The following is a 25,584-nucleotide window of genomic DNA, read 5'->3' on the forward strand; positions in this document are numbered from 1 at the left end:
AGTTTTAGTTCATTGTTTTATGTTCCATTTTATGTCATTTTCCATATTTACATATAGCTTTCATTTATTTTATTTCAGTTTTAGTTAGTCATTTTAGTACCTCAGTAGGCATTATTTCCAATTTTTTCATTTAATATTTATATTTATTTCAATTACGGATTTAATATATATATATATATATATAGTTTACAATAATGACACTAAAATAAAATCGTGATCATGTTTTTTTCTTGCAACAGGCTTGTTTATGTGCTTTTAATATTGTATTTTCTTGCACTTTCACTTTGCCACTCTTTTCCAGCATGTACATCATATTAGATCTTTCATATTTGTATCAAATTAGAATCTGCCAACAGATTTAGACATCACAGTTGAGGTTAGCATTGCTAAGACAAAAGAGCTGAGGTTGAAACAGAAATGCAGTTGCAGCTCAAGACGTTTGTGTGTGTGTGTGTGTGCGTGCGTGCATGTGTGTGTGTGTGTGTAACAAGCTCGTATATGAACCGATGCCTGGATGTAGTCCCTGCATCGCATAGTGAGCACGGCGTGGGCCTCGCTCCAAACGTCTTTATGTAAAGTCTGAGTGGGAGGGAGGCCTGATCCGCTCTTCTGTTCCAAAGTTAGAACAGTACTGCAGAAATACAGTGATGACTTAATCCGATGTGAACAAAACCACCCACTTTGACGATATAATGCAGAAAAACTCCTGTCCTACTCTTCTCCTTTAGATTTGAAGAAACGACCTTCTTCCCCTTAGTAGAAACTTATTATGTAATACCATCATGCAAAGTGTGATTTAAATGTGTGTGCTCTGCTTCCTGTGACGGTTTACCACTGAAGTTTTCACCAATTCTCTTGATCTACCAATAGATGGTGACACACTCCTGTCCTAACCTGGACCAGTGAAGGGAGAACGTGGTGCGGGGGAGGTGTTGGGAGAGAGAAGACCTGATAAAAGTGTGTGTTCGAACGTCAACGAGCCAGTCAGGCTGCACAGCGGGACACGGGCAGGTAGCCACACGTCTAAGAGTCCTACACCTGTTTGACACTTCCTGGATCGCGCACACATGCCTGGTTCAAGTGTAGGAACTGAAAGAGAGAGAGTTTGCTCAGAGGGAAGCTTCTTGCCAAACAAGCAGCTGAGTTGCAGTAGGTGAGCCGTGAAGGAGGAGGAGGAGGAGGAAGTCGACTGGCTGTTGCCCATGGACGACAAAAGAAGGGACGTTAACTGTCAAAACTGTACCCGCAATACAAGATCTACTTCCTGGTGCTGTGCCGCGCTGTTCTGCACGATTGCCTGACTAAGCCGCACTGTCAGTGGAGTTCACTTCCACCCACACCACCCCTGAACCTCGTCTTCGAAAGTTTCTCTCGCGTTTTTTTTTTCATCTGCTATGGAGACTTTGATGGACTGGGTTCCTGCGACCGTCACGTCTGAAGTTGTGACAGGACGAGTCAGGTTGCACATCTGAGATGGAGCAGTCAAACCCTCACACAGAGGGAGAGGTGGAGGGGCTGTCCCGACCCCTGGAGGCTCTCCTGGACGGTGAAGAGCCCGGAGGTCCCGATTCTGCCTCCTCGTCGTGTTCTGACCTGTCCATCACAACCCCTGCAGCTCAACCTTGTCCCAACAACACCAAGAGCTTCTCTGGACTGCGGATCTTTGGTAGAAGGTGGGTGAGGTGTTTGAGATCTTGAATAGACTCGCGACTTAAGTGTCGTTCAAAAGGAAATACTACGTTTTTCAGACTCGTCATTTCTTTATTTCCCTTTTTTTTTTTACTCCAGACGTTCGTGATTGGAACAGTGTGTCTGGAGTCTGTTTTAAATTCAACCTTTTTTTTTCTTTCTTCATTTCAATTTAATTATAAGCTATTTTATTTTATTTGTAGGCTATTTTATTTGATTGACTCTCAAGTTTGATGTAAATAAAAAATAAGGTCCTACTTTAGTTTAGGGTCAAATTCTCATTATTAACTATGACTTTTGCCTCAATAAACTCCTGGTTACTGCTTATTAATAGTCAATAAGGTAGTTGTTAAGTTTAGGTATTGGCAGGATTAAAGGATGTAGAATGTCATGTAGAATGAGGCATTAATATGTGCTTTATAAGTACTAATAAACAGCCAATATCCTAGTAATATGCTAATAAGCAACTTAATAGTGAGAATTGAACCCTAAACTAAAGTCTTACCAAAAATAATACTCTAAACGTCAATGTTGAATTTAACATAATAGGATTTTTTCCCCCAACTTTAAAGACACATATTATACGTATTTGAAACTTGCGGTGTCTCTTCCCTTTCTTTACATTGAACGTTCGTGACTGAAACAGCACGTTTGATGTCTATTTGCAATTTAAACTTGTGTTTTGCTTGGACCAGCCCTGTGGTAAAAGGCACCACCTGCTTCATCTTTCTAGGAAACACGTTGTAAAACACCCTTCCAAACCTCCAATGTAACTATTTCTACCTAAAAACGTTAACTAGTAACTCCCAAGACATCACCTCAGGTGATGTGCGCTTTGGAAATTTCATCATGCGTCTAAATTAATCCTCGGATCTCCTGTGGTTATCTGGAAATAGATGCCTTTAATGGATTGGAGAAGCAATTAATTACGCACTATAATTGTCCGACCTGTTGGGAGAACAGCGTATATACCTGTGCTCCTCGCTCCTGACCTCGTGCACCTCGAGTCGACTTAGATCTGTGTGATTTTAACCCGTTTTACCTTGTGTGTGTACCTGTGAGAAACTGAGACGAGGCATTAATAACATGAGGATGTGAGATAGCAGAGAAAACAGAAGTGTGTGTTTTTTTTTGTATCTTTTCCACTCACTACTATCTTGCCATGGTCGATGAGGATTCTGATGTGGTTTGCATTTTTGCACGGTTCAGAATTGCACCCTTAAAGGGTAAAAAGTAGGCTACATATTTTTGTAATCTAAAAAAACTGCAAAAGGTTTCTTTCAGGGTTCAAGTCAGCCTATAGTGGGGTTTGAACTGGCCAGTCAGTATATGGTCTGCATTGAAATGGACAGGTTTTGTTGTTGATGGTTGGATTCTGTTCTTCTTTCAAAGTCCTTGACCTAAATTAAGATTAGGTTAGTGCGGTTCATTTTGAAGTGTGAACTCTGCCTTCCGAATCCTGGTGCCAAAAATGGGACATGTCATAAGATGCGACCCTAAAAAGGACAGAATGCTCAAGCATACCTGTTTTTTCTCATCATAGTCGCGATGATGCCCATCGGTACAGGCATCAGAACCTCGTCTCCTCGCAGCAGATCTTAGTTTGTGTGTGACGGAGGGATTCCTGCCGCTGTTTTGACTCCTTTACACATTTTATAAGCTCCTCACGAGTTCTCAGCTGGTCAAAATACCATCATATGTAGGCTACGCACATACAACGAGTGGATTTAACCCAGAACACAGTATTGATTTGGATGTTCGGTCATGAAATATATGTAATAAAAGCCGACCAATCACGTTGGGAACATATCCCTATGTCTTTAGGTTCGGTATTTTTAGGTTTGTTGTTAAAAATGCCAATATGAATGCTATTCATTTTCTTCTTTTTTTGGTCTGGATCAGGCAAACCGAGCGAACTGAACTACAAGTGTGAACACACTCTTAAGAATTCTCCCATTTCACAACTTAATGCTGTTTAATACCTTCATCTTTTCACCCTTAAAAATAAAAGTGCGAAAAAGGGTTTTTGCAGTGATGCTATACAGGCATCATTTAGGGTTCCCCAATGCATCTTTCAGTAAATAGTTCTTAAAATAATTTTTTTTTTGTTAATGTTAAGACCATTTTAACAATTGAAAGAACATTTTTCCACTATAAAGTGTCTTTTGTGCAATGGAAAGGTTCCATGGATGTTAAAGGTTCTTTATGGAACCATAGCTGCCATTAAAGAACCTTAGAATTTTTCTCAGTTGGATTGATTGGCATGTGTAATTTTGTGTTGGCAGCAGAGAAAAGCTTTTTAAATGCACTACAGACAATTTAAGTTTTTTTATATGCTATTTGTATTTTATGGACTCTCTATTTCAGTGTTGAAAATAATAGCAGTCTAAATAAAGCTTTTGGCAGATCCTGCTTTCTGCTTTACATTGTGAAAAGTTGCACAAACAAAACTTGATTAGACAAGTATCCAATCAGACACATAATGCAATTGTGACTCTGGAATGTTTGTGCAGGTTTTGCAGTTGGCGTTCATTGCACTCCAGACAATGGAAGTTCTCTTGCTCCATTTTTAAGCATGAAAAACCAGTTTTTCCCAAGTGAGCTAGGCTATTCACCTAGTCTGGTTTCATGAGGGCTTCAGTCACTTCAGTTTTTTTATTCGCTTTTTCTTAAGTCAAGCATCACTAGATATTTCTCATACTACTGTATTGTTCATATTTGATGAACCCTTACCTTAACCTTAAAGGGACGGTTCAGACAGAAATTAAAGTTCTGTCATTATTTACTCGCTTGTATGTTGACTTTCTGCTCTCTTTTTTCTCATCCATTCAATGAAAGTCAATGGGGGCCAATGTTGTTTTGGACCCCATGCATTTACATTTATTGCATGGACAAAAACAGTATTATATGTACAAAAAGTCTTCTTTTGTGTTCCACACAACGAAGGTTTGGAACGACATGAGGGCGAGTAAATGATGACAGAACCTTAATTTCTGGATGAGCACTGCCTTTAAGTATTAAAATTTGGCAGATAACATTTTTGTTGTATGTTTGTGCTGCATAAATAAAAAAGACACTTGAATTGAACGAGGGACCCAGGCCATATCTTCAGTTGAAAATATCATTAAAGCTACACTGTGTAATTTTTTAAGTTGATTCCTAGCAAAAAACACTTTGTTCTTTCAAAATTATATGTGCTCATTAATGTACAATTACTTTTACAACAATTACAATTACCAACTAATCAAGTATTCGCTTAAGCGTAGAATCCGCCATTTATAATACATACGAGCGAGTCCCTCGAACGGCGGAAGCCATGTTGTGCCTCCATCTTGAAAATACATTAGGCAAAGAGGGACATACCTGGAAATTCAAGCTTCGCCTTTCGTGTTTTTACACTCAGTGGCACCGTGACGAATGTGAGCGGGAGATTACTCGCGACTGCCGGCAGATTTTAAATAATACGGCTACCATAGGCATTAACACACCCTCGGAATGGGAGGGGCTAGAAAGTAATATTCAGTTGGTAGTCATATACAATTTCACCGATAGATGGGAGAAAATCCTTCACAATGTAGCTTTAAGACTTGTTGGACTTTTTTTGGGTTGGTTTAATTAGCAATCACCTGAACCATCCTTGCAACTCCAACCATCCTAGCAACTAACGGATGTTACTATAACAGATACTAACATCCTAGCAACCACCTACAATCTCGGAGCACTGTGGATTAATTTTGCACAGGCAAGCATCAAATATTTTCTTCAAAAAATATAAAACTTATTTTTGTTTTTACTTGTAGTCAAATCATATTAATCCTGTTAGTGTTAGCCTAATTAATAATTATGTTATAGTAAATATTTTTTCACTAAATGACTACAATAGCTAGTTTTTAAAATATTAAGGTGTCAAACATGGAAATTGACTTTATTCAGTCAATATTTCAAAATAAATGACCATTCCTCCATCAGCCAGTCCTCCATCCATGGAAGTGTGTGTGTGTGTGCGTGTGTGTGCGTGTGTGTGTGTGTGTGTGTGTGTGTGTGTGTGTGTGTGTGTGTGTGTGTGTGTGTGTGTGTGTGTGTGTGTGTGTGTACTCCACCTGTTCTGTGTGCTGATGAGGCACCTGTTCGCGGCTGTGTTGATGTGTGTAATCTGATAATGCCATGCACAGCTAGGACACCTGAGGGACACAGGTTGTGTATCACTGCGGTACAGAGAGTTCTGACTGGATTCCTAGGGCCAGGAAGTTCTGTGCATCTAAACGGCCAGTTAAAAGTGCAGATTGCATCAAGCAACTGCTTTTTTTTTCAGGTCATAGGTAGACACAGGTTTCCTTGAACGCATTCACACCCAGCAGGCCGTCTCACACGACTTCATTTGCATGGCTGCGCTGTTCCGCCCCTTGGAGGAACAGGCCCATTTCTGCTGCTATCTTTAACGTTTCGTTTTATGCTGGAGCTAAGTATGGATCAGGGTCAGAGTCTCAAGATGGGTTTATGAAGATCTGTAGGCTTTTGTGGGTGACTGAATGTGTGTGGGAAAGTGAACATGTGTGTATTGCAAGTGCAATTGGAAATTGCCTACTTCCCACTTCTTAAGTCGTGATTACGAGGTCCTCGCATTCAAGTGCGTTGTTGAACAGGAACCATGGAGGAAACCAGGTTTATTCTTGCTTATTTGTTGGGGAAATCGTATTTAAAGCCATAATTATATTTAGTGTCTCATTCATTGACAGCCATATAAACATTCACCGCGATAAAAATAGACGTGATTATGATTTTTGCCATAATCAAGCATGAGAAACTGACAGGATATGACGTCGTACTCCTGGAATGAGTCTGGAATTTGAAATGGGCTCTAAAAATAACCACCATTATGTTGCTATGCCAAGAAACAGAAAAAAAACCCATTCAGCTCATAGAAAATGCTGTCTTGTTGCTCGTGAAGCGCTCTCTGGTGAGAGACATAAAAATGTTGTGTTGTGTCTGTGGCCTGGCCGTTGTGGTGGAGGAAGTGCAATCATAGGAACTGATCGATTTTGCAGAACAAAGATGAAGTTGAATAAGACTCTTGACAAAATCAGGGATTTTTGTCTGATCATCAGTGGCATGGCACGATTGTTGACATGTACATTTTGTGTGATGTAATACAAGTACTTCTAGTATGTCGCAAAAGCAGATGACGTGTATAAATACCATTTCTCATTCTTTTGTGCCATTGATACCTTTATTCACATACAGTACAACTGTGATTCCCATTCCCCCCGCAGAATCTTTAAGATGTTATCTTCTTTAACAAAAAAAATCATAAGATAAAATAATGACAAAATTTGCACTAATCAAAAATCACAGAATCCACAAACGGTCACTGCGCATGAGGTGGCGACACAAAATATTAGGAAACAAAGGGTGTGTAAACTTAAAAAACATGTCTTGTGAGATATGTATCAGGGCAGATAAATAAAAACAAAATGCAATTTCTATAATCTCTCTTTTTTATTCAGATTCTGCAAGGATTATATAGATAGATCTGAGAAGTGTTTATGTGGATGGAGCATCTTTTGTTTAAATGGTGGTCTCAGTGTTTCCTATCCAGCAGGTGGTAGCATTGCCATCCTTTTCCCCTCCAATCTAACATCCACCTTTCCTGCAACATCAGAGGATTGCTCAGAAACATGGGAAAAAGGAATAACATACACTGATAAATCAGACGCAATGAGACCGTGAATGTGCAAGTAAATGGGGTCAGTTTTGATTTCACGTTGACTAAAGTTGTTTTTTTTATTATATGCTAAATGTATCTCTAATAATAATCATAATAATAATAGAGGTGGTGGACTGTAGCGTAATTGTTACAGGCTTATAGATTTGAACTGGTAAATTCAAATCCTGTATGGATTGATCCATTAGTTATCTCCATTTTTCTCCAAGCAGGACAAATATGTATTTTATCCACTGGTCATTTCTTACTGCTAATAAATTAATAGTACTTTTGGAAAATAAGATGTACATTGCTGTAATATTTTTACATTGCTGTAATACATTGCTGTAATACTCTTATGCTCACCAAGGCTGCATTTAGTTGGATTAAGTTGCTCCCTAAATTTGTGAGTTCAATCAACGTCATTTCAGCTTAAATTACATTAGACTGATTTAAAAAAAATAATAATGAGTTGAATCTTGTATATAACATAAAAAAATTGCTTAACTTATTTTGATGAGTGAAAGCAATTTAAAAACATGTTGTCATAACTTATTAATCATATATATTTTTTAACCGTGTACAATGTAAAATAAGTGTTTTCTATTTGAATATAATTTAAGATGTAATTTATTCCTGTGATCAAAGCTGAATTTTCAGCATCATTACTCCAGTCTTCTTCAGTGTCACATGATCCTTCAGAAATCATTCTAATGTTTGATTTGCTGCGCAGGAAACATGTCTTATTATTATTTAATGAATAGAAAGTTCAAAATAAAATAACTTATTTGAAATTTAAATATTGTATGTCAATAAAATGTATTTACTGTCACTTCTGAACAATTTAATGCATCCTTGCTGAATGAAAGTGTTCATTTCTTTTTTTCTTTAAAAAAACAAAACAAATCTTACTGACCCCAAACATTTAAAAGGTAGCCTATACTAGAGGACATTGTGGCCTAGAATAAAAGATTACAAGGACAAACTTGATGTGATTGTCATTGATGCGCACTGATTATTTAAGACCATTAAAACGCATTAAGAAAGTGTTGTAAATGTGTTAAACTTTGATATCATGTTGACTTTAACCACAGGGTGTTCCCTATAATAATTTGTTTTGTAATAAAATGTCAATTAAGCTGGGGTGGGCTTCTATATCAAGTGAAGTTCACAGTGACTAAGGGACAGCTAAGCAGGTTCGGTTGCCATGATGTCCCACTCCATGGTAACAGCCAGCAGATCTCTCGCCTCCATCACTTAAAAGACAGTAATTACTTCCACACGGATTCGCCAGTGAGCATCCGTCACGCGCAGTGTGCACCCAAGACCAAGGAACACAATCAAGTGGCCCGTATTGACACTCAGTGTTTAAAGTAAGACCGATAGTAAACGAACCCCCTGCGTAACAAAACTGCGATGTTTGTTACATTGTCGAATTAATATTCAAGCGCATTCACCACTCACCGGTGTTCTCTTGCGCTGATCCATAATGCAACAGCACAAGGGCCTTGAAATGGAAATGACACTCATTGTGCTTTTTGGGATGGAGTGGCATCGCCGTTTCGTCCTATTAGAGGACCTGAATAGACACAAGGTGTCCTCACTAAAGCCATCATCTTTACTATTAGCTTTACAATGGTTTAAAAAAAACCGACATGCTGTTTAAACCTGATAGCGCTCTCGTGGGTTAAACCTCATAGATCATCTTCACAGCTGTGGGTGTTGCATGTCGCGAGTTGTTTTGCGCCAGAATTGGTGCTATGTCCTCTTTTTCTTAAGCAATATGCATAACGGTCTGTTTTAAAAGCGGAAGCGGCTTTGCAAAATGTTCACGAGGGAGATCATTTTCATAAAACCATTAATTGTTTCCCTGTAATGCACCTGGTGTCTGCCCCACATATGTGCCAGGAAGACTGTAAAACGTGATCTAGGAGTAAAGTGATAGCGGCAGTTTGTGCTCGTGTACGTCTTGCACAAACTCCCAGGGTTAAGCTGATAATTGGTCATTATTTTAAACCGGAGGCTTCGATGCACCCTGCATTCCCTCCTACCGGCTACCTCCTGCCTAGTCGATGGCTCTTTCCTATGTGATGTGTGCTGCTGCTTCCCAGTGAGCCGTGTTGTTTGTGGGTGGATGTTTCTCTTCCTGTAGGCTTGAGTTGTGTTGTTCATCTGTGTGTGTGTGTGTGTGTGTGTGTGTGTGTGTTGGGGGAGGCTGTCTCACCTGTTCATCTCTTGGACTTTCTCTGTCAGTTCACTGTGAGGAGACGGTCAGGGAAGGAGACAGGAGCAAAACTCTCAGGTCGTATAATATCTATTTTGGTGTTGTTGTTGTTGTTGTTGGATGTTGACTAATATCTGGAGAGAAATGTAGAGTTAAGCTTTAGAACTTAGTGTTTAGAGAGGTTTGTACTCTATGTGGACATTTAGCAGTGAGTTTGGACCAGTTGTTCTTATATTGAGTACTTTTTTTACATAGGCTTTGTGTATTACAAAATCAATATAAATGTAGTGTATAATAACAAATGATATGGACAGCTTAGTAGTGCAAATTCTTAATTAAAATGAGAAATATTATTATAATTTTACAAATTTAATATTTATTTTATTATTAATATTATTAAGAAGTAATATAAATATAGTAATTTAATTAAATATAATAAATATAGTAATAATATAGTAAATATATAATATAGTAATTTTATATTATTTTATATTGAATATAATATAATATTTAAAAAAAAAATATTATTATATGTATATATGATAATTGAACATTTTAAGAGATACCTCAGTTGTGTTAAAGTAATTTAAAATTATTATTAGAAATATTCAAAATAGTCTAAGGCTGTGCTTTTAATTAAATCTGTCACGATGTAAACAAACAGAACCACTAATCATTATGTAATCAGTGACAAACAATCGTGATATAATTATTGTAAATCTTTTTTTTAAGATTTAGATGGAGCTAATCAAATTTAGACTATGGGTTTAAGTGCATCTTTTGGTTCTAAAGAAAACCCACTTCATTAATTACATACCATTGCTAGACATGAGTCACATGACCCTTACAGTAATTAGTCTTGATTGAGTCTCACTTCCATACCCTGCGTGATGAGCAAGAACAGTTGTTTTTTCGATGGAAAAGTGTTTGGTGGACAATTTTCAGTGATTTTTCAATGTAATGTAATGTACTGTCACTCCTACTGTAGTGCAATACCATGTTTAGTGTAAATAATAGAGAGCCTATACAATACTTGAAAAAATCATCAAAAAGTATCATTCCTTACCCTGAGAGTTTTGTCTAGGTCATATCCGTCTCTTAATGAGATGAGACTAGTTATGTTACTATAATTAGTACAGGCAGTCACTACAGAAAGCCCTTATAATCTGCCCCGGACATCCCCGTGTGATAATCAGGACGTTAGCCGAGCAGAGCTTCATTTCCTTGAGTGCCTTTCACGTCACGATGGCATGATGTCATCACCTGTGGATTCACAATGCACCTTTGTAGGCAACTGGGTTTGCTAGTATTAACACGATTTGGAAGGCAAATTGTCCCGTCGTAAACCCCTGGAAAATCTGTGCTAGGACAGGCGGAGTTTGCTTCCTGCGTTCATAACAATGTTAATGACCAGTATGAACTCTCATGTCTAGTCTTTCCTTCTGAAAGTACCAGTATGTTGTGTTGTGGATGCTGGAGTCCCCATCAGAGTTTTTAACTGAGCTAACCAAAAACGACATTCTTGGTAGACCAGATTCACTAGCTGCTATTCATGCTAGTCTGTTGTTGACGAGGTGTTTTCGTAAAATAATTTCCTAAAGTTGATGATGTCTAGATGACGGTCTAGATTATCTCGATTTTAAGGATTAGCTTTAAATCTTGCTCAATGGAGGTCAGTGTGACAAGCTTTCAGTAGTTTCTGAACGTAGTGCTAAAATGCTAAATCTATGCTGACAGGCTAAATTTTCAATCAACAGCCTCAGGGGGAACATTAGAAAGGGAACTGTATCCTTCCAGCCACCATGGACACTTTTTTCAGACGACATTTTAAGAGGAAGGAGCCAGGAGAAGCCGTGCACGACGGCCATGTACCTGAACCCTGTCGACACAGGAGGCCGAGCATTGCGGTGCCAACCAGCCGTGCCCGGCGGCGCTCCAGCGTTGGCCTTCCGTCCACTGCATTGGCCCAGCGACGCCGATCCAGTGTCCAACTTCAGGCATTACCCCGAATCACTGGCAGTCAACCGGTACAGAGAAGCAGTGGAAGACGACGGTCCAGCACCACCACCCTAAAAGCCAATCCTCGCTTTGCCGTACGCCGGAAGAAGGTAGGCAAGCTCCGCAATATAGACACACACCTCCTGGGCCCTTCCATGCTGCTGGCCAGCCTGATTCAGATGACCGAAGAGGAGGAAGAGGACGAGGAGGGCCGTAGTCCATTGCCAGGGCAGGTGGAACTTAAGGGAAGCTGCCCGAAGTTCAGAAGTCACACGGATGTGCTGTTTTTAGAGGGCGAGAGTGACAGCGATGAGTCCAGCAGGCACTCGGATGAGAGTAGCCACTCAGGGCTGCGCAAGGGGCACCTGGAGGAGGCCAGTGTGTCGGACTGGGAGACCAAAGAGTCCTCTGGCTTATGCCCGCAGGACTGCCTTCCTCTGGGTGTGGTGGCAGAGCGTGTCCAGGCCCACCCGTTGATCAGAGTTCCCCGCTGCCTCAGGAGGAACTCGTCCCATTATGGCCACGCGGAGACGGGCCCGCACGTCCGCTTCTGCCGCGCCAGCCAGAGGAGGCGCCGTCGCCGGGTCTCCACCATCTCGAAAGCGGGAAGCCCCTGGCCAGGAAGAGGCATGCCGTTACCTAACCGAAGAAGCTCCACCTGCAACAGGGCTCAGGCGACTTTCAATCCTCTCCTGGGTGCTTATTACGATCCCAGTCTGGAGTCTTGGACTGGATTCTTGTCGTATGTAAAATCTTTTCTGTTGTTGGGTCTAATTGTCATTATATTATATCATGTTGTGCTCACAATTCATAGGATTTTGTATAGGAATTCATAAAATGTTCTTACAAGAACAAATAATTCATACATTTAACTTAAAATTACTGTGTAATCTCAATTTAAATATTTTAGTAGTGGAAATTTGGCTAGCTTTAACTAGGTAATTCAGCTTTGATATTATTAGCATAGTATACAGAATAGTTAATCTCAAACCAAACTCATGCTCCATTTATCACCACGATGATAACCCCCCAAAAACCCAACATAACAGAAACTCTTCTAAATTAGCAAAGCAAAACATTAAAAACAACAAAATCTCCCACTTAACATTAATATTTAATTATTAGCATTTACTCTCCTTGTCATGGCAAAGCATGTTGGGAAATAGAAATCCCAGTTTCAGTTTAATATAAGTTTGTCTAAATTTAAAGAAAGAAGTTTGTAAAACTCAAAACAATAATTTCAGATTACTTAAAATGCGTAAGTTTTGTGAACTCAAAATTCTTAATACTCATAAAAGTTAATTTGATTGAACTAATTTGTTTAATTTAAGTTTACCCAACTCAAACCAATTAATTATTTTGAGTATTAGGATTTACAGTGGTCAAAAACATACATTTACACAATCTGCCAAACACAACCTTTATATGCTATCTTTATTTTTTAGCTCAACTTTCATGGAATTGAAAGCACAATATAGTGAGATATCATCAATCAGATGAAGGTATCTCAGTAGACGGTGTGTGACATGATCATTGGATTCAAATGTGCCTTGTTGCCCTGTGGAGGCAGCATTTTTCAGCTTTTGACCATAGTAAGCTATTCACAGTTTACTAGAAAATGACAAGTGATCAAAGTTTAAGCTAAACTCTGCAGGACAGTGGCCCTCCATGCTGTTTTTGAGGAACCCAGGTGAATGCTTTGTTAAGGTCCATAATGAGAAGACTTAAAAAGGTTTCTGTTAAAAAGGTTGGTTTCTTTAGGCTTGTAACATTAAAGGTGCATTCACAATGACTGACTACATCGCTGAAGGTCAAGAAGTTGCTCGACAGTTTGAAATCTGCTCAACTTTCTTTTTGCACTGATATTAGAGACGAATGACATCAGGCCAGTTAGCCACAGCAAATTGCTATCAGTGTGAATGCACCTAGTAAATGAGAGAATACCAAGTAAATGTAACACAATGCACAGGCTTGTTGATTAGATACATCTGAATCTCCACTTACTTTCAAGGCAATATCTTTAGTAATTTCTCAAGCATTCAAACATTTAGCTCGAATGCATGCAAGAGCAGGTAGTTCCAATGCAGCTTTTCATTGCGTTGACCTTCTCATTCTCTGTCCCGTGGATACGAGCTCCATGGTGCTCGCTCATTAGCACAGCTACTACCATAGCGAGGTAATGTGACTCATCATCACTACTGATCACCCAGTGGGCTTCTAATCAACAGGTTGCTAAGCTTCCCTGAATCGCTCTGTAGGGATTAGGACACAAAGGTCAGGGCAAGCAAGGTTTTGATTACAAAAGGATTACAAAAAAACTTGGAAATGCCCCACCTAAAGCTAAATATTTGCCTTCATAAATGCATTTCCTGTTTCCTTTGCATAAACGTTCTTGAAAACCTTCTTATGTAGCCATACTTCTTGCATCAGAGTTCCTGTACGAGGAGAGGCAACATCTGTTCTGCTATTGTCTAGTGTGTTAGCATTTAGCATGAACGTTGATGTTTCTGCTCTTTTCTATCGTGTTAGCATTTAGCATAAACGTTGATGCATTGATAGCATGCTCAGATTCTATATAGATGTGTATAAAACAGTTACATTGAGTTTTATAAGTATAAAATTGCGTGCTGCATCTTGCAAATTTGGTGAGCTAAATAATGCAGGCTAAGCATTATGTATCCACAGTGTAATGTGGTCGTACAGAAAAGAGATTGCAGGCAGAAACACATATAGCTTTCCAAGCCATGCTCCATAATGCTCTTTGTGGGTGGCTGGTGAAAATAGTCAATTATTGATTGATACAGAATTAAACTGATGCAATTTAAAGAGACCCCCAAGGCTTTATGGGTGGAACGCTGCATAAAATAAGATGGCAGCTTTTCAGGGTAAATGCTTCTGATTTTATTGTTTTTGATCAGTGCTCTTATTGACTTGGTTAGGATGTGATGGACACAGGCGGTGTGTTTAGTCTTTAATGTCACTATCATGGTGTTTTTCTCAGGAAAGCCATCGCCAAGGCTGGTGTGCAGGATAACGCAGCCCAATCCGGCTCCATACCTGCCAAATGTGAGCCCAACAAAGAAATCTGCAACACCGTGGATTGGACCGTGAGTTACACATCTGTATTTGAACAAACAAGGTCCTGTAGAAGGCAATCCGTCAGCATTCTCATTCATCTGTGTGTGGCAGTTGGTAGTAAACTCCCATCTCCAACTCGTATCACAGTAATCTATCAATAATCGTATGTAACTTCTTACTGGTTAATTGTCTTCCACAGGAAAATGCCCAGTTTGGCCAACACGTGTGGTTTGAGACCAGTCCATCTGGAGATTTCTGTTACGTGGGGGAGACGTATTGTTTTGCAAAGTCCCTGGTAAATGACCCATCTTTTTATCCTTAAAACAATGTATAGTAGCGTGCCTCTATTTATATATTTTTTGCACAAGAGCTCTCTCTACTGGTCAGATGTTGTATGCACATATTCAGATGCATTACTAACCCCTGTTTCAATCTGGTTGCGTAAGCAGATGCCGATAATTTCGTTTTCTTTTCTCAGCAAAAATCTCATCCTCGCCATAAATGTGCATCCTGCAAAATTGCTGTTCACACTGTTTGCATGGATCAGCTGGAGAAGGTTAGACATTTAGGTTGACCTGGAAACTGAATATAAATTAGTATGTATTAAACCTTTTATCTCAACTAATGAAATTCTTTTTAACAGATTAACTTCAGGTGTAAGGCATCATTTAAAGATCCAGGGATGAAAAATGTCAGAGAGGTAAGACTTTTTGTCCCTTAAAAACAAGCTTTATCGTATGATTTTGTTAAACAACTGAGATTATTTGTGTTTCAGACTCCAAACATGAGACACCACTGGGTCCATAGGAGACGGCAAGAAGGAAAATGCCGGCAATGCGGAAAGGTCAGTGCAACACTCATAAAATATGAAACGTGTAATCATCCAGAAAGCATTTATGGCCTAATTCCACTCTCCTTCCTCAGGGTTTCACGCAGAAATTCTCCTTCCACAGTAAAGATATTGTGGCCATCAGCTGCTCCTGGTGTAAGCAGGCAGTAAGTGTTGCACATCTGATCTGAAATCAGTTTTCAACATTGATAATATTAAGAAAATGTTTCTTGAGCACCAAAATCAGCACATCAGAATTATTTTTGCAGGACCAGTTGCTGAAAATTCAGCTTTGCAACACAGGAATAAATTACATTTAAAAATATATTCAAATAGAAAAATGTATTTTAAATTATAATAATATTTCACAATCACAATATTACTTTTTCACCATATTTTTGATTGAATAAATGATCAAGTTCTTCCAAAACCAATAAAAAAATCTTACAACCCAAACTTCTGAATGGTAGTGTATAATAAAATATGTATATATATCAATGCACTTTGATATGTGTCTTATAGTATCACAACAAGGTGACCTGCTTCATGCTGCAGAAAATCGATGAGACGTGTTCCCTCGGCGCTCACGCGGCTGTCATCATCCCTCCGACCTGGATCATCAGAGTCCGCAGACAGCAGGTACCATCTGACCTGAAGAGAGCTGGCTTTATTTGACCCGTTCATAAGACACGTGACTCCATTTTGTTTGGAAGTGCTGTTTGTTATATGCTGGTCCTATTAGGACTGTCTACTTTTTTCAATATTTTAAATATTGAGTTTATTGTTACAATTGTTTTTCTGATATGTTAACATCATATGTTATGTTGTCAGAGGCAATAAAAAGTCCACGTAAACTACCATTCAAAAAGTTTAGTTTGAATTTAACGTTTTTTTTAGTAATGATGCTTAAAATTCAGCTTTGATCACAGGAATAAATTACATTTTAAAACTTATTCAAATGGAAAACAGTTATTCTAAATTTATAATAATATTTCACAGTATTACCGTTTTTACGGTATTTTGATACAGTAAGACTTTTAAAAAAAACGGTAAAAAATCTTACCAACCTCAAACTTTTGACTTTATATATGTATATCCTTCAAATAAAGATCGAAAGTACTAATAGTGATGTAAGATTATGATGCATCGACTGACAGTCTTTCAGACAGTGTTTTTAGCAAGGTGAAAAAGAGGTCATCTGCATCTCAAATGTAAACACATAAAATGAACATGTACGTATAAACCTGTATAATCTATCCGCATCACCCTGTTTACAGGCGTCATTAAAGAGCAGTAAAAGAAAGAAGAAAACTTCTCTCAAGGCCAAACCCAGCAAGGTAGCAAACACCATTGAACTACTTTGAATAAAAGTGACACGTATATGTCATATATATGATGCCATTTGAATATTGATCCCTCAGCAGGATGGCAAATGGAAGCACTTTGTCGTGAGACCGATTCCTTCTCAGCTCATGAAGCCTCTGCTGGTGTTTGTCAATCCGAAGAGTGGCGGGAACCAGGTCAGAACCGACGCAGAGTGTGTGTTGCATAGAAATGTTACTTTACAGCCACATAACAGCACTTTATCTTTTCTATGTAGGGAACCAAAATCATCCGCTCTTTCATGTGGTACCTGAACCCACGGCAAGTGTTTGACCTGACTCAGGGAGGTCCGAGAGAGGGGTAAGAGATAAAACATCATACTTTCTTTCTTTCTTCGCTCTGAGCTTGTCCTCTTACAGTTTCTCTTCTTCTTTTTAAGGTTAGAAATGTACAGCAAAGTTCCCAACCTGCGTATCCTTGTTTGTGGCGGAGATGGAACGGTTAGTCAAATATCTGTGCTCTTATCTAGGTAAAACTGGATTGTGGGTAAATTATTGCCGCTCATACTGTTTATGCAGTATGTGCGCAGTATGCAAATTCTCCAACAATGCAATGTTATCGACATGACGTTCATATTTCAGAACATTACAGCTTTTACATATCAAATAAATGCAGCCTTGACTTGACTCAAAGTCAAAGTAGTCAAAATTTCCCACAATGCAGTGCACTAAATAGTACCTTCAATGTCCAGCGTGACTAAGGAAGCAGACGTACTATCAGCCATGATTCATGAATAGTGCCTCTATTATGCTTTTTTGAATATTGCCTTTCAACAATGCAGAAATCAAGTAATTTAATTTCGCCTGCACTTTATCCAAGGCAATCCTTCAAATATTGCCTAGACTGACACATCTGTTGAATCACACTGACCCTGGTCAGGAAGCTCATGGGGTTCATCACACGTTGTGTTCTCTATATGCTCTGTTTGGACAGGTTGGCTGGATTCTGTCAGTGCTGGATGAACTGCAGTTGAACCCTCAACCCGCCGTGGCCGTGCTGCCCCTCGGGACGGGAAACGACCTGGCCAGGACTCTCAACTGGGGCGGGGTATGAACCTAAATCCTCTTGGTTGTAATGTTCTCAGAAATGTATAGGCATAGTTTGGACTTTTCCTCTTTTTTTTTCTTTTTTTTTGAGTATTCAAGATGCTATTTTAGCTTTTCCCCCTCTGTAAATTTATATTACAAAGTCCTCCTACATAATATATTATAACGACACATTTTTCAGCATAAGTTCACTTTTTCTATATAAAAGCAGGATTTGTGGTTTAATCCTCCTGTTGTGTTAGTGTCAACTCGACACCTATTCGATTTTATTCCGTTTGAAACACTGGTTAAACAAGTTTTTTTATTTTAAGATGTTGAGAGTATTTCTCATTTAGATTCATGAATGCGCATGCAAAGTTTCGACACAGATTTGTTTTGGAAAGGCTGGTCAAATTCTGTGACAACTTTTGTGTTGGGTTCACTTTGGTTTCCATGCAATCTGCCAAAAATCAACACTGTGAAAAACAGCAGAGTCAGGTAAAACAAAAAACATTTATTAAAGCTTGTCATACACTAAAATCTGAAAACAGGTGAAGCTCGAAAAATTCATTTATTTCAGTAATTCAACTTAAAAGGTGAAACTAATATATTATATAGACTCATTACATGCAAAATGAGAGATTGCGAGCCTTTATTTGTTATAATTTTGATGATTATGGCTTACAGCTTATGAAAACCTTTTCACAATATTTAGAATAGCTGTAATCATCAAAATTATAACAAAAAAGGGTTATAAATGAGTCTATATAATATATTAGTTTCACATTTTAAGCTGAATTACTGAAATAAATGAACTTTTGCACGATATTCAAATTTTTCGAGTTTCACCTGCACATGAGGATTTGCGAATTATTATCTTGAGCAAATCTCGAAGTTTACTAAAAATTGAAGACTTGTCTTCTGAATCATCTAAGTAAAATTCACTCTTTTTTATTATCTATTTGAGTTTTACAGTCAATAAATTTGACTAACGATGTTTTTGGTCATTTGTTTTTTGTGGATCTTAATTTCTAGACTGTTGCGGCACTGAAAATAAGTGTGAAAGAAGTACATTTTACTCAGAGAAGCAAACAATAAAAGGGAGAGGCTGTTTACACTAAGTGCAAATAGCAATAAATACTATTTACACAGTTCAAATAATGTTAGATACTATTTATAGTTACTCACAGTAATTTACACCTTAGTGTGCAAATAGTCAATGCAAGTAGTCATTACAAAGAAAGTTGACCTTTAACACAATAGAAATAGATGGGATTATTACATTTCTCACATATTTGATAGTTTCTCATTGTTTTCTGAAAATGTGTGTACTTGTTGACTTCCAGGGCTACACAGATGAACCGGTGACCAAGATCTTGTCCCACGTAGAAGATGGCAACATCGTCCAGCTGGACCGATGGAACCTCAGCGTGGAACCCAATTTAGAGGCCAGTGAGGAGGAGAGGGATGACCACCAGACCGACAAGGTCAGCTGACACCAGTAGAGGGCGCTAGGCTTCAGCAGAAGAACAGCATCCTTCCAGTTTTTGTGTTCAAATGAATGGTAAGGTAGAGCTAATGACTCCCCACGTCTATTCCAGCTTCCCATCGACGTCTTCAACAATTATTTCAGCCTCGGGTTTGATGCACACGTGACGTTGGAGTTTCACGAATCCCGAGGTGTGTCCACTCACTCGTGTAATTTGAATATGGTTTATAAAACGAAAGTTTGCATACATAAAATCAGTGGTTTGTGAAAGGATTCAAACAGACATCGTTTTGTTTTTCTCAGAGGCTAAACCAGAACGGTTCAACAGTCGTCTTCGCAATAAAATGTTTTATGCAGGGGTGAGTGTGTCTGTCCATTAAAGTCATGTCGATATTTCATTTTATTCTTTGTGTAATGTGTCAAATGTGACGTATTTGTTCAAATACACGCGCTCCTCTGCAGACAGCCTTCTCAGACTTCCTAATGGGCAGCTCTAAAGATCTGTCCAAACACATCAGGGTCGTGGTGAGTTGAGTTTATTTATAAATACACACTTTTTAGGTAATATGACCCAAGTGCTTGAAACTGACTCAATTGAATCTAATTTATATGTGTTAGGTACCAAGACCATTTGTCAAAACCTGTAACCGGACAAAACTTGTAATATAGACGTATACTCAAAATATGCAATGTTCCCTCATAGGCCTATGGTTTGTTTTTCATTTTCTGTCCAGTGTGATGGTACTGACCTAACCAGTAAAGTGCAGGATATGAAACTGCAGTGCCTCCTGTTCCTCAACATCCCCAGGTAAACGGACCTAAAACAGAACTGTGCAAATATATGATGTAACTATAAGAGAAAGTATGAACATCCTGGTATTAATGTATGTGCTATTTGATATAGATCCTCTTTATTTTGGTATGTTTGGTCTTGAAATTTAATCTAAGAAAAAAAAAATCATCCTAGTGACGTCAAATTTCATACCGTTGAGCCATTACAGGGAACTTGTCCTGAAAACCTCATTATAAAGGAGATTCCAAGTTCCAAATGATGTTTATTCCAGGATAAAATATAATCTAGACAAGAGAAACTAGACTAGAGTTCATTAAAATGAGATTATCCTGACTGAGCTCGGCATTATGTTCGGTAGATATTGTGCTGGGACGATGCCGTGGGGGAACCCGAGTGAGCACAATGACTTTGGGCCACAGAAACATGACGACGGGCTCATCGAGGTCATCGGCTTCACCATGACCTCTCTGGTGAGTTTCACTGCATTTGTCCCGCATGAATCCGCGAATCCATCTAAATGTTGCTGCTCTTTCTGTAGGCGACCCTGCAGGTCGGAGGACACGGCGAGAGGCTTCACCAGTGCCAGGAGGTGATCCTGACCACCTTTAAACCCATCCCTGTGCAGGTGGATGGAGAACCCTGCAGACTGGCTCCATCCGTCATACACATCACTCTCAGGAACCAGGCCAACATGCTGCAGAAGACCAAGAGAAGAATCTCCCTACCACAACTGTATGAGTCAGTACAACCCAGCCATCCATCTATCTATCTGTATATCTATCTATCTGTATATCTATCTATCTGTATATCTATCTATCTGTATATCTATCTATCTGTATATCTATCTATCTATCTATCTATCTATCTATCTATCTACCTATCTGTATATCTATCTATCTATCTATCTATCTATCTATCTATCTATCTATCTGTATATCTATCTATCTATCTATCTATCTGTATATCTATCGATCTATCTATCTATCTATCTATCTATCTATCTATCTATCTATCTATCTATCTATCTATCTATCTATCCAATAATTCTAATCCATCAATCCATCCAATAATTCTAATCTATCCATCCATCCATCCATCCAATAATTCTAAACTATCTATCCATCCATCCATCCAATAATTCTAAACTATCTATCCATCCATCCAATAATTCTAAACTATCTATCCATCCATCCATCCAATAATTCTAAACTATCTATCCATCCATCCAATAATTCTAAACTATCTATCCATCCATCCATCCATCCAATAATTCTAATATATCTATCCATCCAATAATTCTAATCCATCCATCCATCCATCCAATTATTCTAATATATCTATCCATCCAATAATTCTAATATATCTATCCATCCAATAATTCTAATCCATCCATCCATCCATCCATCCAATAATTCTAATCTATCTATCCATCCATCCATCTAATAATTATAATTTATCTATCCATCCATCCATCCATCCATCCATCCAATAATTCTAATCTATCTATCCATCCATCCATCCAATAATTCAAATCTATCTATCCATCCATCCATCTAATAATTATAATTTATCTATCCATCCATCCATCCATCCATCCATCCAATAATTCTAATCTATATATCTATCCATCCATCATCCAATAATTCTAATCTATCTATCTATCTATCTATCTATCTATCTATCTATCTATCTATCTATCTATCTATCTATCTATCTATCTATCTATCTACCTACCTACCTACCTACCTATCTATCTATTTCTTTCTTTCTTTCTTTCTTTCTTTCTTTCTTTCTTTCTTTCTTTCTTTCTTTCTTTCTTTCTTTCTTTCTTTCTTTCTTTCTTTCTTTCTTTCTGGCATTCAATCCTAGAGGAGATGTGACAGTTTTTCTCCTCATAGTCAGCAGCCCATGCCAGAGAAAGTGCAGATCCAGGTGAACCGCATCAGCATGTGTGATTATGAAGCTCTTCATTATGATAAGGAGCAGCTCAGGGAGGCCTGTGAGTATCTCTTCTTGTTGTCCTCTCTCTTTTTCACGGCTCTAAAAAGAACCTTCTCATGCACTCCTGAAAAAGCTTCTGCTCTCAAAATACGACTAAATTTAAATCAATCCTAACGTATCTTTCCTCTTTTCTTTCACCTTGTCAGCGATTCCTATGGGGATAATTACAGTTCCCGGGAACAGTGATTTGGAGACATGTCGGCTGCACATCGAGAAGCTGCACGAGGTGCTTTTCAGCTTGTTGAATGCTGGTTAGAAAATGTGCCAACAGGCAGATTTGGCAACAACCTCCTTCCTTATTTGCAGAAGTAAAGGGGAGGATCGGAAACTCTCAAAGTTTGGCGTCAAGTCAAAATGAAATCAAAACTGAGTCCATTTACTTTCAAATATAATAACTTGCTCCACCTCTAAAATGACTTTGCTGTTCCACTTTAGCATTCAACAGCCTTTATTTTCTTTCATGATTAAAAATCCTGTCCTCCAGCTTTTTTGTTCTTGAAAATGCTTCTTCATTTAGAAATGTAATAACTCAATAACTCGCATAAAATGGGTTGCAATGGCAACTTTAACATAGTAATACTTGGCTAAATCAGAACCCTTCTGTGTTGATGCCGCTCCTTGGAAAGAAAATGAATTTTTATTTAATTTCGCTTGAAAGCTGTTTCCTGTGGCGACATTGACACGTCTCAAATGATGTGTTTTATCTTTAAGAGTCGCTAGTTTCCAGTTTAATTACAGCCATTCAGGCCATGTGATATTGTGCATGTGAAACCCATTGCACGTTGACTTCCCTGTTCAATTACAGTCAGAAAAACACATTGTGACTAATTGAACTCACACAGTGAGGCCGTTTTGGACAGGAGCCATTTTTTCACTTGCACTTTCTGTGTTTTTCCTCTCTCCGTCTCTTTAGGAGGGGGATGGTATAAATACAGACACACTGCACATGCCAAAACTTTCACCAAAATGGTGCTTCCTTGACTGTAAGTAGTGCATTTCAAGCTTTTCGGGGAAAAAAAAACTGTATAGAATTCGTCTAGTGTGATAATGATATGTAACTTAGGCTTTCTATGTTAAATCATATTTGTGAGAATCACTGGTCTTGATGTTTCCGAAACTTTTGAGTGTGATTTTCGCATACCCCATAATCCCATTTTCCCCTCTGGTTTGATTACAGCCACGACTGCAGACCGTTTCTACAGAATAGACCGCGGTCAGGTACCTATGAAAGGAAACGTTGACGTTTTACATCTGTGTTACACGTCACACTGTGCCTTTTTACCCTGCAGCATTGCATATCTCTGCAGGAGCATCTAAACTATGTGACGGAGATCTCCCAGGATGAGCTTTTCATCCTGGACCCGGAGCTGGTCACCAAGGAGACGGTGGGCACGTCGCCCGGAATGCCGGGGGCGATGGAAACTGTTGGGGGATGTTCCAACAGCGCAGACCAGTTTGCTTTCCCTGCCTGCTCTCCCGGCCCTTCTCCTCTGTGCAGGTAGATTGGAACGAGACGCTTCGGATGACAAAATGTCTGGTTAAACTTGATCAACTCGTGTTGTTAGCTTTCGCACTGCCTCAAGATGCAGTTTTATGTCGCTTTTTACTTTGACAGATCATTTGAACACTGTAGTCTAGCACAGTACATGCGTGGGAAGGTTTCGCTTCGCCTGTGGGTATGAAATTTCTGAAAACGTCCCCAGAAGAACAGCAAAGGCTCAATAAACCCCTTGTGAAGACATGCTCGCAAAAGCAGATCTTCATTAAGGAACTAAAAAAAAGGTGTCTTGCTATGAATTTATTTTTAATTTTGCCAAAAAGTGGTGTAGATTTAGCATGATTCTATATAATTATCTTATATTATGAATAACAGATGTGAATGCACTTACAAAGAAGTACCAGAAAGTATGATGGTATTATTATTATGTTGTTGTTTTTTGTTTTTGGACCATGGAAATGGAAAAGCATGGTATATGAATATGCTAATTTTACAGTACCATGATATTACATCACTGTGGTTCTTCTATCACAATACTTGTATTTGTGAGTAAAGGAAGTACTCGACAACAATAATATACAGTAATAACATAGTGGGGTCTAAATATATGAGACCAATATAATATTTTGTATTAATTTGGCATTCTCTTATAATTTAATACATAATACATTTTAAATGTAATAAATTAATTATAATTAAACATTTATTTATTAGAAAATGTTTAATATTAATACAATAAGCAATACATAAATAAATTAACATAATAAAATATATATGTTAGTAAAAATAATAATTATAATAAAATATCTAAAAATATTAAACTATACTTTATTATATACACACACACACCTAAATATATATTAATGAAAAATATTGTTTATATAAATACAGTAAACCATTGTACAAAATATTTACAAATATAATCATTTATTTGTAATTCTTTACATATGAAAATATATTTTATTTGATCTATTTTATATGTAAAATATTTTTAGCATTACAATTTGAGTAAACCTTTGAACTGACATATTACAGAATATACTTGAATTACATTTGTATATTTGTAATAGTTTAGTGTGTGTGTATATATTTATATAAAATCATGTTAATACTAACATATAACATATACAGTAAACTATTATAAATATAAAAAAATATAATACATTATTTTCAATTATTTAAACTTTAACATAAATTTTATTATATTGTTTTATATTATATATTTTATATATAAAATAATATTAGTATAATAATTTAAGTAAACAGTTGAACTGACATTATATGATGGAATATATTTGATAATTATGTTTATGATCATTATATTTGTAATAGTTTATTGTATTAATAGTAAAACATTTTTTTTATTAATTTACTTGTATATTAACCTATACTCATATTATTACTAATATTATATTTTATTAATATAAAAAATATATAATTATAATAAATTATTAAAACATTAGAATATATTTTATTATATCTATTTTATTAGATTTTTAGCTGTATAAAAAAACATTACTATAACAATTTGAGTAATATGTTTAACTGACATGATATTCAGAATGTTAATATTTGATTGGTCCTGAATACATGCATATATAGAGAAGCACGAGTGTTTGCAGTAAATGTGTAACACTAGACTGAACCGAACGCGTTCCTTCCTGTTTGAAAACGAAAAATGACAGTTGCTCTTCAGCTCGAGTCTATTCCCTCAGGGGAAGTCTTTTTTGTCTGCGTATTTGCGTGCGCATCTGATGGCGAGACCGAGAGAGTGAGAGACAGTGACGTTCTTGTGCCAAAGTCTACTGTGAACACGCACAAATCTGTGTTACTAAAATGTGAGTCCATCCAGGACAGGACATCCCCCCCCATAAAG

General features: G+C 37.8%; 1 protein-coding gene across 5 annotated transcripts; it reads left to right on the forward strand.

The window, feature by feature from the left end:
• Positions 1-901: 901 nt before the first annotated feature.
• On the forward strand, positions 902-23,983 carry dgkzb (diacylglycerol kinase, zeta b). Of its 5 annotated transcripts, XM_079604043.1 has the most exons (27): positions 9,473-9,516; positions 9,644-9,692; positions 11,372-12,354; positions 14,614-14,719; positions 14,890-14,985; positions 15,169-15,246; positions 15,334-15,390; positions 15,466-15,534; positions 15,615-15,686; positions 16,042-16,158; positions 16,797-16,856; positions 16,941-17,039; positions 17,120-17,202; positions 17,282-17,342; positions 17,836-17,949; positions 19,274-19,414; positions 19,529-19,607; positions 19,720-19,775; positions 19,879-19,941; positions 20,151-20,224; positions 20,568-20,679; positions 20,748-20,947; positions 22,108-22,208; positions 22,357-22,436; positions 23,124-23,193; positions 23,388-23,428; positions 23,518-23,983. In XM_079604043.1, the coding sequence occupies exons 3-27, from the start codon at positions 11,417-11,419 to the stop codon at positions 23,710-23,712; spliced, it is 3,162 nt and encodes a 1,053-aa protein (XP_079460169.1). In that variant the 5' UTR covers positions 9,473-9,516; positions 9,644-9,692; positions 11,372-11,416; the 3' UTR covers positions 23,713-23,983. The 5 variants fall into 5 exon arrangements, with proteins under 5 accessions (XP_079460171.1, XP_079460172.1, XP_079460168.1 ...); XM_079604042.1 differs by having other exon boundaries at positions 9,428-9,692; XM_079604044.1 differs by having other exon boundaries at positions 9,428-9,692; positions 16,944-17,039.
• Positions 23,984-25,584: the final 1,601 nt, after the last annotated feature.

This window comes from Phoxinus phoxinus (genome assembly GCF_949152265.1).
Source record: "Phoxinus phoxinus genome assembly, chromosome: 25".
Taxonomy (NCBI): Eukaryota; Metazoa; Chordata; class Actinopteri; order Cypriniformes; family Leuciscidae; genus Phoxinus; species Phoxinus phoxinus.

What these genes read in the sequence shown, in the direction of transcription:
- dgkzb (XM_079604042.1), top strand. Translation starts at nt 11,417, where the DNA reads ATGGACACTTTTTTCAGACGACATTTTAAGAGGAAGGAGCCAGGAGAA. An exon ending in GGATGAAAAATGTCAGAGAG is followed by an intron (nt 15,391 to 15,465) that starts GTAAGACTTTTT and finishes TTTGTGTTTCAG; the next exon opens with ACTCCAAACATGAGACACCA. An exon ending in TTTGTGGCGGAGATGGAACG is followed by an intron (nt 17,343 to 17,835) that starts GTTAGTCAAATA and finishes CTGTTTGGACAG; the next exon opens with GTTGGCTGGATTCTGTCAGT.